Below are 17,992 nucleotides of genomic sequence, written 5' to 3' on the forward strand. Positions count from 1 at the left end.
AATTTTTAAGGTCCAATTAATGTCTGGCTGGGAGTCTTTGCAACAGTATCCATCAGCATCTGGACAAAACTCCTCTGACGACAGTTATAAATACCATTTTTTTATATTTTATAAGCCATGTACTGCTAAGCATAGACCTATGTGTGGCTAATATCCCCAGTGAGATTCGAGAAAACTAACTTTTCCTTTTCAAATGGCCATCAATTAGAGCTAACTATGTTTTTAATAAACTTTAAAAAGGCACATATATAACCTTAAAAATCCAAAAGGCCAATATAAAATTTTTGACAATGATTGGCTAGATATAGAAACATGTTTTTGCCTTCAACCATGCCTGGGCTAATATTAGATGTTTAGTAAGTTGGAGCAAATGATGTGTGAATATATTACATTGTAGAATTGAATTCTCAAAACCCTATTGTTATACAAAACAAAATAGTACTTTCTCTTTCAAATAAATATGATAAACATTAAAATAATAAAATGAATGCCCTTAACATTTCAAGCAGTTATTGGTTTCACTAAATCAAAATACTGTGTAAGTCACCTTATATAGAGAAATCTATAGAGTAATCACATTTACCTCAAGTATTTGTTTGTGAATGTGCATTTATATGTGTGAGCATTTGGTGTGTCAAATTGCTCATAAAAATGGCAGGATATAGTTTGTAAACATTTGTTGCTGTCTTTTTCTTTTCTTTTTTATTCTTTATTTTTAATTTTTTTGTTGCTTATTTTTTTTTCATTTCATATGTTACCTCCTTCCAGGTTTCCTCTCTGCAAACCCCCTATTGCACCCCTCCCCCTGCTTTATCTATGAGGGTGCTCCCCTACTCACCCCCCAATCCTGCCTCACCACTCCAGCATTCCTCTGTGCTGGGGTACTGAGTCTCCACTAGAACAGGGGCCTCTCCTCCCACTGATGCCGGATAAGGAAATCCTCTGTTACATATACAGCTGGAGCCATGTGTATTTTTTGGTTGGTGGTTTAGTCCCTAAGAGCCCTGGGGGATCTTGTTGGGTGATATTGTTTTTCTTATGGAATTATAAACCCTTCCAGCTCCTTCAGTCCATCCCCTATCTCCTCCATTGAGGTCCTGTGCTCAGTTCCATGGTTGGCTGCAAGCATCCACATCTGTATTTGGATGTCAGGTTCTGGCAAAGCCTCTCAGGAGACAACTATATCAGGATCCTGTCAGCAAGCACTTCTTAGCATCAGCAATAGTGACTGGGTTTTCTGGCTGCATATGGGATGAATCCCTAGGTAGGGCAATCTCTGGATGGCCTTTCAGTCTCTGCTCCATTCTCTGTCCCTGTATTTCCTTTAGACAGGAGCAATTCTGGGTTAAAATTTTTTGAGAAGCGTGGGTAGCCCCATCCCTCAACTGGTCTAACCTCTCCATATGGTCTCTACAGGTTCTTTCATGGCTTTGTTGGGTATTTCAGCTAATGTCATCCCTGTGGGTCCTGGGAGCCTCTTGCTTTTCTAGTGTCTGGGACTTACATCAGGCATTTCTTGAGGACTGAACTCTGGTCTTGGCCCTCTAAGTCATCTAATAAGTTCATAATAGACATAATTCTGTTTGTACAAATAAAATTTTAATTTTTGGTGACGTTATAATTTAAAATGCTATTTGGTGCAAGGTGGGCAGACTCAGCTTAACATTATACAGCTAACTTTGATATCCTGATTCTCTACAACTTAAATATAAATTTAAAGCCACCTTCTAAAGAGAATAATGTAAGCTGAATAAGAATAAAAGCCTGTTGCAAGAACGGACAAATAGGAAAAGAAGTAATTTCATCCCTGATAGTATTTCTGAAATGCTGTCTTAATCCTGGATTACCTAACAAATAAACATCTAATTCTAAAGAGAAAAAAATCTTCTTATTTTAATACCTTTTAATCATATTTCCTTTTGCCGAGTTCTAACGTATATTTCAAAAAGAAGCAGCAGTCAGTACTGAGTTTAAGAGAGAAATCCATAGAACAAAGCTAAGCTACTTTTCTTCAGGAGGGAATATGAGGTACACTTTCTACTCTAGTGTTTATGGGCAGCTGAGGAAACATGGAGTACCCTGAACACTAGGCATGCTCTTGTCCGGTGTTCTAACACAGCCAATTAAACTGTGTTTATGATGGTATTTCTTGTATTTCTATTTGATGAAAAAGAATGTCATATGCAGTAGTATACTTTGTTTCTAGCTATATTCTTAGCTTACTCAAAATTATAACACTTCTACACTTACCAAAAATAATGCAGCACTCCTAATGTCTGTCTGATTTATTAACATTTAATAATAATAGGGACTTAAAAGCATTAGAATATAAATGTCCACTACTGTCCATTGAAAATAACAACCTTCTTATTTTTTATTTAGGAAAGGGGTAGTAGTAGGTTCTTTACTTTTTTCTTTTTCTTTTTTTTATTTATTCGATATATTTTTTTATTTACATTTCAAATGATTTCCCCTTTTCTGGCTCCCCACTCCCCAAAATCCCATAAGCCCTCTTTCCTCCCCCTATTCCCCCATCCATCCCTTCCCACTTCCCTGTTCTGGTACTCCCCTATACTGCTGCACTGAGTCTCTCCAGAACCAGGGGCCATTCCTCTGTTCTTCTTGGACATCATTTAATTTGTGGATGATGTCTTGGGTATTCCAAGATTCTAGGCTAATATCCACTTATCAGTGAGTGCATACCATAATCGATCTTTTGAGACTAGGTTGCCTCACTTAGTATGATGTTCTCCAGCTCCATCCAGTTGTCTAAGAATTTCATGAATTCATTGTTTCTAATGGCTGAATAGTACTCCATTGTGTAAATATACCACATTATGTTTATCCATTTCTCCGTTGAGGGGCACCTGGGTTCTTTCCAGCTTCTGGCTATTACAAATAGGGATGCTATGAACATAGTTGAGCATGTGTCCTTATTGCATGCTGGGGAATCCTCTGGGTATATGCCCAGGACTGGTATAGCAGGGTCCTCCGGAAGTGTCATGCCCAGTTTTGTGAGGAACCGCCAGACTGATTTCCAAAGTGGTTGTACCATCTTGCAATTCCAACAGCAGTGGAGGAGTGTTCCTCTTTCTCCACATCCTTGCCAACACCTGGTGTCTCCTGAGTTTTTAACCTCACTGGATGTTGTCTTTGTGGTACTCTTCTATCAGTCCATTACATTATACAAACATGGCTTTATTTCAAGTAAAAGTATTTATAGACAAATATAGTACACACATTATTATTTCATTGTATTTTAGCGTTCACATAATTTTTGATGTCTTTCCTCAGAAATCATGAATATTTATCAATGTTTTCTAGCAAAAAAACTTTCTTGGTACAATTGTCGGTAGATAAGAGATATATAAGGACTGTTCATTGTAATTTTGCAGTTCTAATCTATATTCTTTAGACAGATTATTTTGTTTGCATAATTTTCAATCGAGAAAATTAGACATTCTAAGAAGTTTTTAACAAGTTTCATTGTATTGTCAGGTAAGATCTGCTTAGAATCCAAGAACATTTCCAGAGACTCACTGAAAAAGAACCCTTAGGGCAGAGGATACAAAAGACATCTTGCTTTTCCTTATGGCCAGTTTGAAGGCTAGAGAATGGAGAGTGAACATCCATGATCATACTTGAAAACAGATACAAGTAAACAACACTAAAGTAGATGTAGCAGGTCATGTTGATGTGCATGTGTGCAAGTGTGTGTGTGTGTGTGTGTGTGTGTGTGGTTTGTGTAGCAAAAGTAATTCAAAAAAATATGAGCCCAGAAATTTGAATGGGAATCTGGAAGACCATGTAAAATGTTGAAGAGAGCGGGGGCAGAGGAATTAATGCTACTATATATTAATTTAGAAAGAAAACTCCCCTGTAAAGGAAACACTAAAATTTAATGGGAAAATGGCATATAAAATTGATTGCTGATGTACTCCAAACCAAACCAATCTCATCTTTGTAATGTCTTGATATCAAATCTTCAAGTTAAAAAATAGTTTTAATTTACAAAATGCACATTTTAAGAAACTATCAAAAATGCACTCAAATACCATAGAGGCACAATTTTAAGTTTATCTATTGAAAATACAAAGCCAGGCAGTGGTTGTGCACACCGTTAATCCCAGCACTTGGGAGGCAGAGGCAGGCATATTTCTGAGTTCAAGGCCAGACTGGTCTACAGAGTGAGTTCCAGGACAGGCAAGAGTATGCAGAGAAACCCTGCTCGAAAAAAAATCAAAAGACAGAAAGAAAGAAAGAAAGAAAGAAAGAAAGAAAGAAAGAAAGAAAGAAAGAAAGAAAGAAAGAAAGAAAGAAAGAAAGAAAGAGAAAGAAAGAAAGAAAAAGAAAGAAAGAAAGAAAGAAAGAGAAAAAGAAAGAAAGAGAAAAAGAAAGAAAGAGAAAAAGAAAGAAAGAGAAAAAGAAAGAAAGAAAGAAGAAATTACAAAAAAAATTGTGGAAAGTTTTTGGGAAAGTTTAGAGAAGGAATCAGTCTCAGTGAATATTGGTATCATATATAATAATGAAACTGGATTAATGTGCATGGGAAATGTTGCTCACTCTCCTATGTGTCCTTCTCCAACACCTTTAACAAGACACAAATGGCTCTTAATTTCAGCAGTCCTTCACTCACCAATTCAGGATTAACAAAAATGATCCCTTTTACTAAAGGTCAGTGACAATTCTTTACTTAACTTTTGATAGATCTATTCATTATAATAACTTCTTCTTAGGCGTGATATACTAATATTCCTCTCATGAGCAGTTGACCTTCATTGTCAACTTGAAAGTGCTAAGAATAATTCATTGGGGCTAGAGAAATGGTTCCATGGAGGAGAGCACTAGCTTTTGTTCCAGAGGAAATCTACTGAATTCCCAGATCCCACATAGTGGCAAGGTGCCAGACATACAAATATACGCATACACATACACATACACATACAGGTACACACACACACACACACACACACACACATACACATACACACACATATACACATACACACACACACACACACATACACACACATATACACATACACACACACACACACACACATACACATATATACATATATATGGTCCTGAGGTAGGCAAAATAGTAATGTAAAAAAAACAAAGAGTTTCTTTTTTAAAAAAAGAATCTTCTAAAAACACACCACTAGGCATATATTTGAGAATGCTTCTGAGAGATTTAAGAGAAAAGGCATATATTTGAGAATGCTTCTGAGAGATTTAAGAGAAAAAGGATGACTCACTATGGTTTAAAGTGACTGGTACTGTCTCATGGACTAGAGTCCAGTATGTACTAAGGTCAAAGGTAGTTGAATACCAGCATTCCTCTTTCTACTTCTACACTTTGTTTTCTTTTGTTTTGTTTTGATTTGAGAGAGTGTTTCTCTGTATATCCCTTGCTGTCCAGGAACTCACTCTGTATGTAGACCAGGCTGGCCTTGAACTCAGAAATCCGCCTGTCTCTGCCACCCAAGTGCTGGGATTAAAGGCATGTGCCACCACTGCCCAGCATGCTTTTACACTTCAAACTCAGGGTAGGTGTATGCCATGAGAAACTACCAATACTTACTTCCATGTTTCAAAATAAATCATTCCTTCCTTAAGTTACTTTTATCAGAAAGGATGTTGTAACAACATGAGAAGTTGCTAATAGAGTTCATACATTAGATACAATGAATCACAGAGTTAAAGAAAAGTACTTAGATCAATTGGAAAGGAGATAGTACTAGTCATAGAAATAAGACAAATATTTATGGTCATAATTTAATAAAAGTAAAGGTCACAGATATAATGTTGAATTTCATGAATGGAAATCTTAACATTAACCTTTCATTATTCACTATACATTCATTTGCAACTCATATGTGAGATCATTATAAGTCCTCATATAATATGAACGATGATACAATATAATAGTCAAACGATACTTACACTTCTGTATTTCACAATGTATTCTAAAATGGGAGCCCCTCCGTCATCTTGCTTGGTGATGCTGATTTTAAAACTCTTGCCACTACTTGGCTGTCCATGTATGGATGGGGGACTTGGCTCACCTAAGAAGTAACATGATATTCCTTCATGAAAACGCACTTTAAAGGCCTCATAACAGTGCTTGATAATTAAGTCAACATCTTATGTAACCCGAACATGACATTTTATGATTTATTTTAGACAATTTGTCCCTTTGTGTTGCAACTTGATGCTTGCTTATATAATGAATTTGAAAGCTCAGATGTTTCAGTATAACTTCTATGCTTAAAGTGGAAATTTCCATGTTATATAGAATAGGTTCATTTTATAATGGTAATACAACCATTTTCATTTAATAATATCATTTGGAGAGAATTGAAAGCAGAATCTAAGGTTCTGGTAACAACTATATTTCATATAAATGCACTGAAAGCATTCATTCATGGGTTTAAGACTGAATTTAAAAATGTTATGTTTAAGATTTTAATTGTTTAATAAATGTATATCATATCAATTAAATCATTTTTACTTCATTCCATTCTCTCTCTCTCTCTCTCTCTCTCTCTCTCTCTCTCTCTCTCTCTCTCTCTCTCTCTCTCTCGGTCCTATTTAAAACTATTTTCTGTCTTTTATGCTGCTTCAATAGTGTGATCTGCAGTAGTTAATCAGAACGTGATAGGAAGTAGTTTACTGGTGCAAGGACAATTTATCTGTGGCTACAGCATTCAAAAAAAGGACAGTCCTTTTTTTTAACAATTCTGAGTAGCGAGTGATCCTCAAAAGCATGCAGGGCTTCAAGAACTCTCCCACTATTTATTTTGAAATGTTAGTACCTAAGTTAATATAAATCTAATTCACATGAACACTGGCGCAGATTGTAACTTTATTACAATGCACAATTCATTAGAAAAATAATATATGAAACAAAAATAGAATCTGTTGTAGTAAAATTGATAAAATAATGTCTTCCGTCTGCATGCAATTCAATCCACTAATCAATAACAGAATTGCAACTAATTTCAAAGGATTCACAGTCTTAGGACAAACGTTTAAAATCAACAACAGTATATTATGAGAAGTCTTATGAATGAAAATGAAGAAAAATCAGAAAAATAAGATTTGTAGTAGTGGTAGTGGTATGGTGGCAGTGGTGGTGGTGGTGGTGGTGGTGGTCTCTTTCTGTGTGTGTGTGTGTGTGTGTGTGTGTGTGTTTCTATTTGTCTATGCACACATATGCACATACATGTGCACCTATATGGATGCCAGAAGTAAATTTTTCTATTATGCTCTCAATTTTTTTAATACAGCACACTTACAAATGCCACAGGATTTATTGGCCAGTGAGCACCAAGTATCTCCCTAAGTCCACCTTCCAATCAGCTCTGACATTACTGTCCTTCAACACTTACCCATCTTGTATAAGAGTGCTATTGATCTCAACTCAGATTCTCATGCTTACATAACATAGCAAACATTTTGATGACTAAACTAAGTCCTCAGTCTCAAGAGCAGAGATTAGTTTATTAAACATGCACACTAGTGTTTCAAGGGGAGAAAACTTGTCTGTAGTCTTTCAATACAGGAGTAAATAGAACCGTAAAGGTTATCCAGTGTATTATTGAATTGATCGTGTCTCCATTTTCAACCAATTTGCAACACCTCTGCCCGTCCTCAGCAATGGAGGAAAAAATGTATAGGTTAGTACAGAAAATAAACACGAGCCAGCTACTTCAATATTTTTCTGATGGAGAAAGCACTGGGCATATATGTATCTAGATGGAAGGTAGGATTTGAATGGAGGCATCCTGGAGGATTTTAAACAAGAAGGGCAAGATGTATTTAGAGAAGCCTGCATCTGAGCTCTGATTTTAAGTGGAAATACTCTACCTAGGAGTCATCCTGGTGAAAAAGTAATGAGGGAATCAAAAGACAGAATTACTAGAAATGGATAGAAGGGGTATCATATAATGGATTGTGGGAAATAACAGGAAAATCATTGTTCAAAGATAAGAGAATAGAACTTTATTGTTGCCCACCTGATTGTGTGCATGCAGCAGGCAGATGCTGTCCCATATTCTGCAACAGCTATGCTCAGTTCTCTTCAGTACAATGTCTCATATTTTAAAAATGATTTACTTAATACAAAAACAATGCCTTTATATTTTAAAGTAATTTTAGAAAAACATAATTGACTAAAAATTACTGAAAATATGAAACTTTTGACAAAATACCAACATATTATTCTGTCCCTCTCGTAGTCAATTTTGTAACATATTAATTTAGAATTTTGTATTTTTTTAGTGCTGACATAATTTGCAAGATATTAGCTGTGTCTCATTAAAAGTGACATGTCACATAACATTTTTCTATGAAGGCAGTATAATAGGCAGACATAATATAATTAATCAAACTCTAAATATGAAAGATTTCCTAAGAGCATATTTATAATTTATATGCCACTACACTCTTTTTTTACTTTCCCATCTTTAGAAGAAATGCCATTTTTATAACCCTCGAGTTGCCACTAACTCAGAAAAGCCTTCAATAGAGATATAATTCACTACCCTACATTATTGAAACACTTTCCTGCATTTAAAAATCCCATTAAATTTGCACGAAGGATCTGGTAACAGAGAGTGGAGTAGTGATGATTACTTACGGACTGGCAGTGTCTGGAATATTTCTATTTTACTGTAGTCTCCTTGTCCTTTGCCATTCACTGCTGCAACCCTGATTTCATAAGTCGTATTTGGTTCCAGACTGCTCAAAACAACCATCGCTAAGGAAAACAAAATAAATGACAACAAAAAAAAAAACCAAAAAAAGACAGAAAAGAAAAAATCATATACTTATGTTTACATCATTACAATATGAAAAAACAGTGAGTTTTTATGTAAATCTAAGAGACTGATCTCTCAGTAAAATACTGGAAAAGAAAAATATAAAGTCATGACCATAGTTTGTGTCCAATGTATTTTACTAACTCGATTGTAGTTCCCACACAAGCACTAAAATTCAAAGAAAAAAATAGTAGCTTCTTTTTGAACAGTTCAGTCACTGAATTGTTATTTTTTGATTTCTGGGAAATTAAAAAAATAGATAAATATACTGTCTTTTCTGTATGCCTAAGTACCTTATTCAAACCATATTAATTATTTCTTCATAATTTAATGGAAACATGAGATTCTATATAGGTTTACTCGACCTTCAATGGGAAATTTTCTCTCTTATGACAAAGACGTTTCACGAACTTGAATTTGCAATAACTGTTGCAACATTCATTTTACAATCAGAATGAATTCAATTACTTTAAATTCTACCTTGTGTCAATCTTCTCACTTGTACATTTGATTTTCACTTCTTTTCCAATATAAACTATGCAAACCTGGTTTTACAATTATACAATTAAAGGGCAAAACTCAAAATGTATAGAAATACATCTTGATTAGAAACCTGTTGTGGCACATACCAAACTCCAATTTCACACATAATTTGACTTTATTTCAGGTTCTAAAGTACTTCATCTTAATAGTTTTTGTAGTTGTATTGTTGTTGTTATTGTTGTTGTTGTTTTATAATGTAGCTATCAATGTTTCATCATTATGCCTCCTATATGATAGGTTTTATATTTGATAGCAAATAATTAATGGGTATGCAATCTACCAGCAAACTTTTCGTTCTTATGTTATACTCTCAAAAACTAAAAGATTTTTTTAATTAAAGAATGTAGGGGGACAGGTACCTTTTTATTATAAGCAAGTCATGGATTCTTTATATAATAATCCGTCATACAAAATTGAAGGGATAAACCACAATAGAATGGATGATTAGTCATAAAACATGTTTAAATTATATTCAATAAAGGCAACATTTACAAAGTTACTGCTTTTGACTCTGCTTCAAATTTGAACTTTATATACTTTGTTTTCATAGAATTTAGTAGTAGTGGCAGTAATTTCTCCAGGAAAAAACGAGTTTCAAGATATACCATAATTATCTTTCTATTATCGAAAATACAGAAAAATTTATGAAAATTACCGAAAAACAGATATTTTGTCTTTTTTCTTTGTTTTCTTCATTAATTTATTTATTCATTCATGCTACATCCCAATCATTGCCCACTCCTCCTCTCAGTGCTCCAATAAGACCAAACTTCCCATCTGTGTCCACCTGCATATATATGTGAGGTCTCTAGGCTGAGCCTGTTTATGCTCTTTGGTTGGTGGTTCAGTCTCTAAGAGCACCCAAGGGTCCAGGCTAGCTGATTCTGTTGGTCTTTCTGGGGAGTGTCCATCCCCTCAGGAATTCTTAATCCTTACCCCAACTACTTCATAAGACCCCCACCCAAGTTCCCCTCAATGTTTGGTTGAGTAATGTCAATACAAAATCTAGGTGTCAACCAGATTTATTTAATCTGATTGACACAAATAATAATTGTGTCTTATAACAGCTTATTAACTGAATTTTTATACAAATACATACATAGTATGTAATGTTAGAATGAACACAAAAAAATCTAATTCTCAAGCACTTAATAATTTTTGATGAAATCTTCAAAATCCTTTCTTCTTACATTAGTAAGGTTTTTCCTACATATGATAGAAAACCAGGGGAAAGTGTAATTTTCCTTATGGAAATATTTCTATATATTTCTAAATTGCATTATCTAAAAAGAAAATCAGATTTCCTCTAGACACTAAATCACCTGTCACAGTCTAAGATTATAATTCATGATACCAATTTTAATAATGACAATTGAGAAAATGGTGATAAGAAGAAACACTTGTCTTGAGGGGGGTGCTTGGATAGTAAGAAACATCTGAGCTTAAATAAGTTCTGTCAAAACATACTAAAAGTCCAAAGGTTTTCAAGGAATAATTCCCAGTAATAAATTATGGGAATCATTGAGTATGTAATTTTAACTCCATAATAAATGTTTTGTTTAACAGATTAACACATAAATCAGGGTAGTTCTGAAGTCTTTCACATGGGGAGGGAATACATCCAAGAATCTGTTAAAGCTTATAATTCTATTGTTGGTTATAAGGAAGCTTCCTCTTAATGTAATATCAAGAGTTTCGTAAATTGTCATTAACATGATTGCCAAACCATGAGCTGAAGAAGAAGCGACAAGAGATGTAGTAATGCAGACTGGTCTTGATCCTATACAAAGAAATAACCAGGAGCTAAGGAATGTTGAGAGAAGTTGTCTTCCCCACAAAAGAGCACATGAGTTAGTTGCCCAATACCAATAGTCAACCTTGAAAATATGCATGCATGCATACAGACTGAGCAAGGTGTATTTATGTATTGACAAACATTTCTGTAAAAACTAGATATCTTTAAAAGGGACCATAGATAATAAGGAGAGCAAAGAGTGTTATATGAAATAATTTGGAGGGAGGAAGGGAAGAAAAAATGATGTGTTTATGGCAGTATCACAAAAAATAAATATTAATTAGAAACTCACCATGTTTTACAAATTTTGTTACTAATACATACAACGTAATTTGAAAGAAAACAAATTCTACAAAATTTAAAAATACAAAATGCATATTAATTCTTCAAGGCACTAACAAATTAATCCTTCAGACAACCAACATGAGCCATGCAGCACTGTCCTTCAAGCACATTCTTCTGATGGAGCTTGCCTTTCTGCAACACGAAGAGCTTATGAGGGACCTGTTATTTAATATGCGATTGCACTGGAGATGGCTATCTCCATGCCGTTATTGAGGGTTTCGTCACCCTCTTTGTGATCCACTAACTGTTAGAGACAGCCTGCGTTCCCAGTTCTTAACCCAAACATTATTAATATGCATATCATATTCAAAATAGTGTAAAAGTACATTGAAAGGAAATGCAGCTGTAAACACAGCGATACTTGAAATAGTTGCCTTAGCATCAGTTATTTGTCTGAATAGGAATATCATTTAAAGGCCATGGAATGAAACAAAATAAAAGAATATATAAAGCTATTCATATTTGACTATTTTTCATAGCTAAATATTATGCATTATTGGAAAATCAAACTATTTTACTCTGTACACATAAAGAGCAATAAATATTTACATAGATGATTTCCATTAGTATATGTATGCTATAACATCTGAGAAATTATAAATACAGATGCTTCCACCAGAGTCAATAACTTTGACTGGCTATTTAAAACTCCTTATATCTTTGATAATAAGTACCTGACATGCAATAGACTATGTCAAGCCCATATTTCCTATGAGTCATAAATTTACAGATGATTATTAATTTATTTATTCACTCATTCAGTTTATATTGAAGCCCTCCTCCAAGCCCGACCCTCACAGCGCCTACCCTATTACCCTCTCTTCTTCTCCTTAGAAAAAAAGTCCCCTTGCAACCTGCCCTGACACGTCAAGTCCCAAGAGGATTAAACATAATCTTTCCACAGCCTTTGCAAGGGAATAAGATTCAATGGCTGGTAACAGAGTCAGAGACAGATCCCACTCCAACTGTGAGGGGACCCACACGAAGACCAAGCTGGACATCTGCTAGAAAATTGTAGGATGTTAGATCCAGCCCACAAATGATCTTTGATTGGTGGTTTAGTCTCTATGAGCCCTCATTAGCCAAGGTTAGTTGACTCTGTAGGTTGGGTTATTTGAATTGTTAGCACTTCATTTCTTGATTTCTTTATATATTTTAGATATTAGCTCTCTGTCAAATGTAGAGTTTGTGAAGATCTTTTCTTATTCTGTAGTATTTTTCCTATTGATGTTGTCCTTTGCGTTACAGAATATTTTCAGTTTCATGAGGTCCCATGTATTAAATGTTGATCTTAGTGCCTGTGTTATGGTGTTATATTCAGGAAGTTGTCTACTGTACCAGTGAATTCGAGGCCGGTCCTTATTTTCTGGTCTTTTTTTTTTTTTTTTTTTTTTTTTGATTTGGTGTTTTCGAGACAGGTATAGCCCTGGCTGTCCTGGAACTCACTCTGTAAACCAGGCTGGCCTCAAACTCAGAAAAAATCTGCCTACCTCTGCCTCCCAGAGTGCTGGGATTACAGGCGTGTGCCACCACAGCCTGGCTGGGTCTATTAGATTTAATGTATCTGGTCTTATGTTGAGGTCTTTGATCAACTTGGACTTGAGTTTTTGCAGGGTGATAAATTTGGATCTATTTGCATTCTTCTCTATGCAGACATCACCATTTGTTGAAGATGCTTTCTTTTGTCCATTGGATGGTTTTAACTTTTAGTAATAAAGTTCCCATAGATGTGTGTGCTTATTTTTGGATCTTATATTCAAATCCATTGATCAATCTGTCTGTATTTATGCTAAATTATGTGGTTTTAGTAATACTATTCTGTAGTACACATTGAAATCAGAGATGGTAATACACCAGAAGACCTAATATTGCACGATTTTAGCTACCCGGATATTTTTGTCTTTCTATATGAAAATAAGAATTATTCTTTCAAAGTCTGTGAAAGTTTGTGCTGAAATTTTGATGGAAATTGCATTGAATTCATAGATGGCTTTTGATAAAATGGCCATTTTTACTATGGTAATCCAATTCATTGATCGATACACATAAGAGATTGTTCTATCTTCTGATATCTTCCTCAATTTCTTTGTTCAGTGGCTTGATGTTCTTGACAAACAAGACTTTGACTTGCTTGATTAGAGTTACACCAAGATATTTTATATTATTTGTGTCTATTGTAAGACATACTATCTAATTTCTTTCTCATCCCATTTACCATTTGTATAAAGGAGTAATGCTGATATTTTTAGTTAATTTTGTATCCAGCCACTTTGCTCAAGGGGTTTATCAGCTTTAGGAATTTTCTCATAGAATTCTGGGAGCCCTTTATGTATGCTATCATACCATCTGAGAATAGAGATACTTTAACTTCTTTTTTTTCCAGTTTGTATTGCCTTGATCTCTAATAGTTTTCTCATTGCCCTAGCTAGAAGTTTAAGTACCATATTGAATAGATGTGAAGATGGTAGGCAGCCTTGTCTTGTCACTGATTATATGGGATTGCTTTGAATTTTTCTCCATTTAAATATATCTCCATTTAAGTTGGCTTTCTGTACACTGCCTTCATTATATTTAGGAATGAACCTTGTATACCTGATCTCTCCAAGAATGTTAACATTAGGGGGTGTTAGATTTTGTCAAAGAAGTTTTCAGCATCTAATGAGATAATCATTTGTGCTTCTTTTTCTTTCAGTTTGTTTTTATTATGGATTACATTGATGGATTTTCATGAATTGAACCACCCCTGCATTCTTGGAATGAAGGCTACTTGTGTGTTCTTGAAATCAGTTCTGAGTATTTTATTGGGAAATTTTAAAAATTTTATTTACTCTTTTTCTTTACATTACAGATTTTATTCCCCTCCTAATGCAGTCTCTGTTCCACATCCCATACCTCCCCTACCCATCTCTACAAGGGTGCCCCTACTCCCCTCACCCCACACACCACCAAACCTCTCTACTCCCTGGGGCCTCCAGTCTCTTGAGGATTAGGTGCATCTTCTCTGACTGAACCCTGACTCAGCAGTCCTCTGGGGTATATGTGTTTATTGGGTATTTTTTTAGTCTATGTTCATAAAAGAGATTGGATTGAAATATTTTTGTTTGTTCTTTCTTTATGAGCATTATATGTGATTGTTGCCTCATAGAATGAGTTGGGCAATATTTCTTCTATGTCTATTTTGTGGAAATTTTAAAGGTGTATTTAAAATCTTTTATTGGTTAAAAATTGGTAATAGCTAAGCTATTAATTTATCAGAATATACATAACTCTAAGATATCTTCAGTTTGGTACTTAAACTGTAAAACCATATATTTACATTTTACTTGAACACTTCATGCATTTTAAGCAATCTCTTTTCTTCTGGATGGTGCCTTTCTCAGACACTTTGCAGAGCTGTGAAAATGTAGATATCTGAGTAACAGACTGGTACCATACTTCTTTAGTTACACGATATACTGGTGGGTAGCTTTTGCATTTTTTGTCATGTTACTCTGCTCTGCTCTTTGTCTTGTTTGCTCAGTGTACTGAATTTACATCAGAGCAGTTTTCAGGGCAGAGACACACAGAGGGTGAAAATATTTGCTCAAATCCTGTTACAGGTCTGAGCTAAAAGACTCATGGTTATAAAGCAATAGTAGGTGGACTTAGAGACATCTTTCAAAATTACAACAACTAAGTATGAAAGCTAGCCCACTGATGCAAGCTTTCCAAGTTCATGCATAAGAAGGCCATTTATTTTCATGCTTATGAACGTTTGCTGCTATAACCCTTATGAGGTTTTTCAACTTTTGTAAAACCAGAGATTATTTTGTCACATAAAGAGTAGCAAGCATATATGGTTCCAATTAAAGTAAAGTAGAGGAACACATTGCAGGAGGTAAAGCCTGGGTTTGTAATTTGACCTGCCTTAGTTAAAAGAGAGGATCTATGCCTTAATTCATCCATAATTTTGTGGCATATTACTGAATACAGAGTTTCTGAACACCTAAAGGGGAGCATGAAAATAAACCATCACTTGTAAAATGCAAGGCTGCCCACTCCGTTAGAGAATTACACCACAAATTATGACGTTAGTTAAAAGATTTCTTTCCTTCCATGTGCCCATACAATTGTACAATACAACTATAGACTGGTGTGTGGGATGAATTCTTTCCCTATAATTTATTAGAAACTCAACAGTAAAAATTACATTGGAGTATACCTAGATTAAAAACATCTATATGTTCTCTAAAGACACATAGTATAAATTAAACTTTAAATCAGCATGGCTTAGAAGTCCTACATATCTCTGTTAGGAATGAATTTTGTAAAGAAGTAGGTTTCATTCTTTAATTTAACGTTGTATTTTGGTTGAAATACAATTGAATTTCTTAAATAATCATTGTCTATAACTTCAAAATTCTGGCTAAAAGTAAAATAAAAATAAAAATTGCATTAATACATTGCACATTTATGCTGGCATATGAAAGAAACACATAAATTTTTTATCCTGTTGTTACAACTATGAAAAGTATTAGAAAAAGAACAATACAAATTACCTTCCCCTTTCAGGAGGCACCAACTTTTATTCATGGGAGTTAAATAAGTTTTGTTTGTTTGGGTACAAATAAATCTCATTCCTTAAACTGTCAACAGACAGAGAGGCTACTGAATATTTAAAGCCATTGGAGAAAAAGAAAGTGATCGAGGAATCTAATTAAAATAAGCAGACGTCTATTCTATGATCCAATTAGCTTTGTTCCTTCCATTTCATAAATCCTGGCTTAGTTCTAGCGTTTGCCTGCCATTCAATGTAAGGAGATGAGAAGTCTCTCTGGCTAGAACTATGATATCAACTGGCCTTAAATGGGAAAGATAAGGTTGCAAGAACTATGAAACAATTATGACAATAGTTTGAACTAAAAAACATGGCTGAGTTATAATTGCTCAGTGGATATTGCACTGGCTGTTAGTCTTCTCAAAGACATAAAAATATTCATGAAACTATGAGATGTTCCACCTAATACATGGGTTTTACTGGGTAAGCAAAAGAAGAAAACCAACCATTCATATTAACTTAAATTCCTTAAAATATAACTTGATTGTGCAAGAATTTGCAACTGACTTACTTGCAATGAAAATATGTTTCTTTCACCCTTTTATATCATTGATGCTAAAATTACACTATTTTCATTGTAGAATACTCTCATGGCTGATTCAAAAGATATAAGAAAAACATATATATATATAAAGGTACATATTTATTTATTTCAGGTCAATGCATTTCAGTTACTTTTAAATTTTTAACTTCATTTTTGTATACATTATAGTTTTTTTTAAGTTTCCAATAGTTTTCTAAAAATCCATTTCACCTTTCTAGAAAGTATTTTGAAAGATATGTGTCACCGAGCAGTGGTGGCACACGCCTTTAATCCCAGCACTTTGGAGGCAGAGGCAGGCAGATTTCTGAGTTCGAGGCTAGCCTGGTCTACAGAGTGAGTTCCAAAACAGCCAGTGCTACACAGAGAAACCCTGTCTCGAAAAAACAAAACAAACAAACAAACAAAAGAAATATGTGTGTTATTAAATAGAACATAATATGTGACATGTACCTTAATATACATAACATTATTATTATTATTATCATTGCTGTTATTATTATTATTATCATTATTATTATTATTATTTACAATCCTGCTCTTACATCCCTCCTGGTCCTACTTCCCACAGTTCATCCTATCCATTTTCCCCTGTCTGAAAGAGAATGCTCCTCCACCAGTAGGCCTCCCCACGCCCTGGGGCCTCAAGTCTCTAGAGGGTTAGGAGCATCTCCTCTCACTTGGATCCAGACCAGGCAGCCTCTGTTACATATGTGTCCAGTGACTCAGACCAGCCCACATATCCTGCCTGGTTGGCAGCTCAGTGTCTGAGTGATATCAGGTCCAGGTTAGTTGAAACTGCTGGTCTTCCTATGCGGTCACCCTCCTCTTCTGCTTCTTCCTTCATTCCTTTAATTCATTCATTGGGGTCACTGACTTCAGCACAATGGTTGGATGTAAGTATCTACATCTGTCTCAGTCGCTTCAGTGACTGGCCCAACTGGGGCTCCATCTCATTGGGAGACACCAAGGCCTAAGACTATTCCTGATGCTCTGGTGTTTACAGATAGGAGCCTAGCATGTCTCTCCTCTGAGAGGCCCAACCAGCAGCTGACTGAGATATATATAAAGTTTATTGACATATAACTTGTAAAAACAATTCATTGAGTATATTTTGAAAAAGGAACCAAAAAAACCTCAAAATAATTATAAGGCTATTTTATCAAAAATTACATATAAAAATAATTCAGTAATAAAATTCTATTCATGATGCTTTACAAGACAAAATAGTGTCTTGAACTCAGTTGATACTGATAGTAAAATATAAAAATATTCTTATGAAAAGACGTTACGTCAAACTAAACAGTTGGTAAGTACTTCACTCTTAACCATTATTTGCAAGA

The 17,992-nt window shown here is 34.7% G+C and overlaps 1 protein-coding gene across 1 annotated transcript in view; it reads right to left on the bottom strand.

Annotated features, from left to right (window-relative positions):
* Ncam2 (neural cell adhesion molecule 2) overlaps nucleotides 1–17,992 on the bottom strand; it is a 185,616-nt gene that overhangs the window by 48,443 nt on the left and 119,181 nt on the right. The window contains exons 13-14 of the mRNA XM_052159101.1: nucleotides 8,648–8,767; nucleotides 5,950–6,071 (exon numbers count right to left, since the gene is read on the bottom strand). Coding sequence (XP_052015061.1) covers nucleotides 5,950–6,071; nucleotides 8,648–8,767 — 242 coding nt within the window. The remainder of the gene's footprint in view (nucleotides 1–5,949; nucleotides 6,072–8,647; nucleotides 8,768–17,992) is intronic.

The sequence above is a fragment of the Apodemus sylvaticus genome, chromosome 15, assembly GCF_947179515.1.
Source record: "Apodemus sylvaticus chromosome 15, mApoSyl1.1, whole genome shotgun sequence".
Taxonomy (NCBI): domain Eukaryota; kingdom Metazoa; phylum Chordata; class Mammalia; order Rodentia; family Muridae; genus Apodemus; species Apodemus sylvaticus.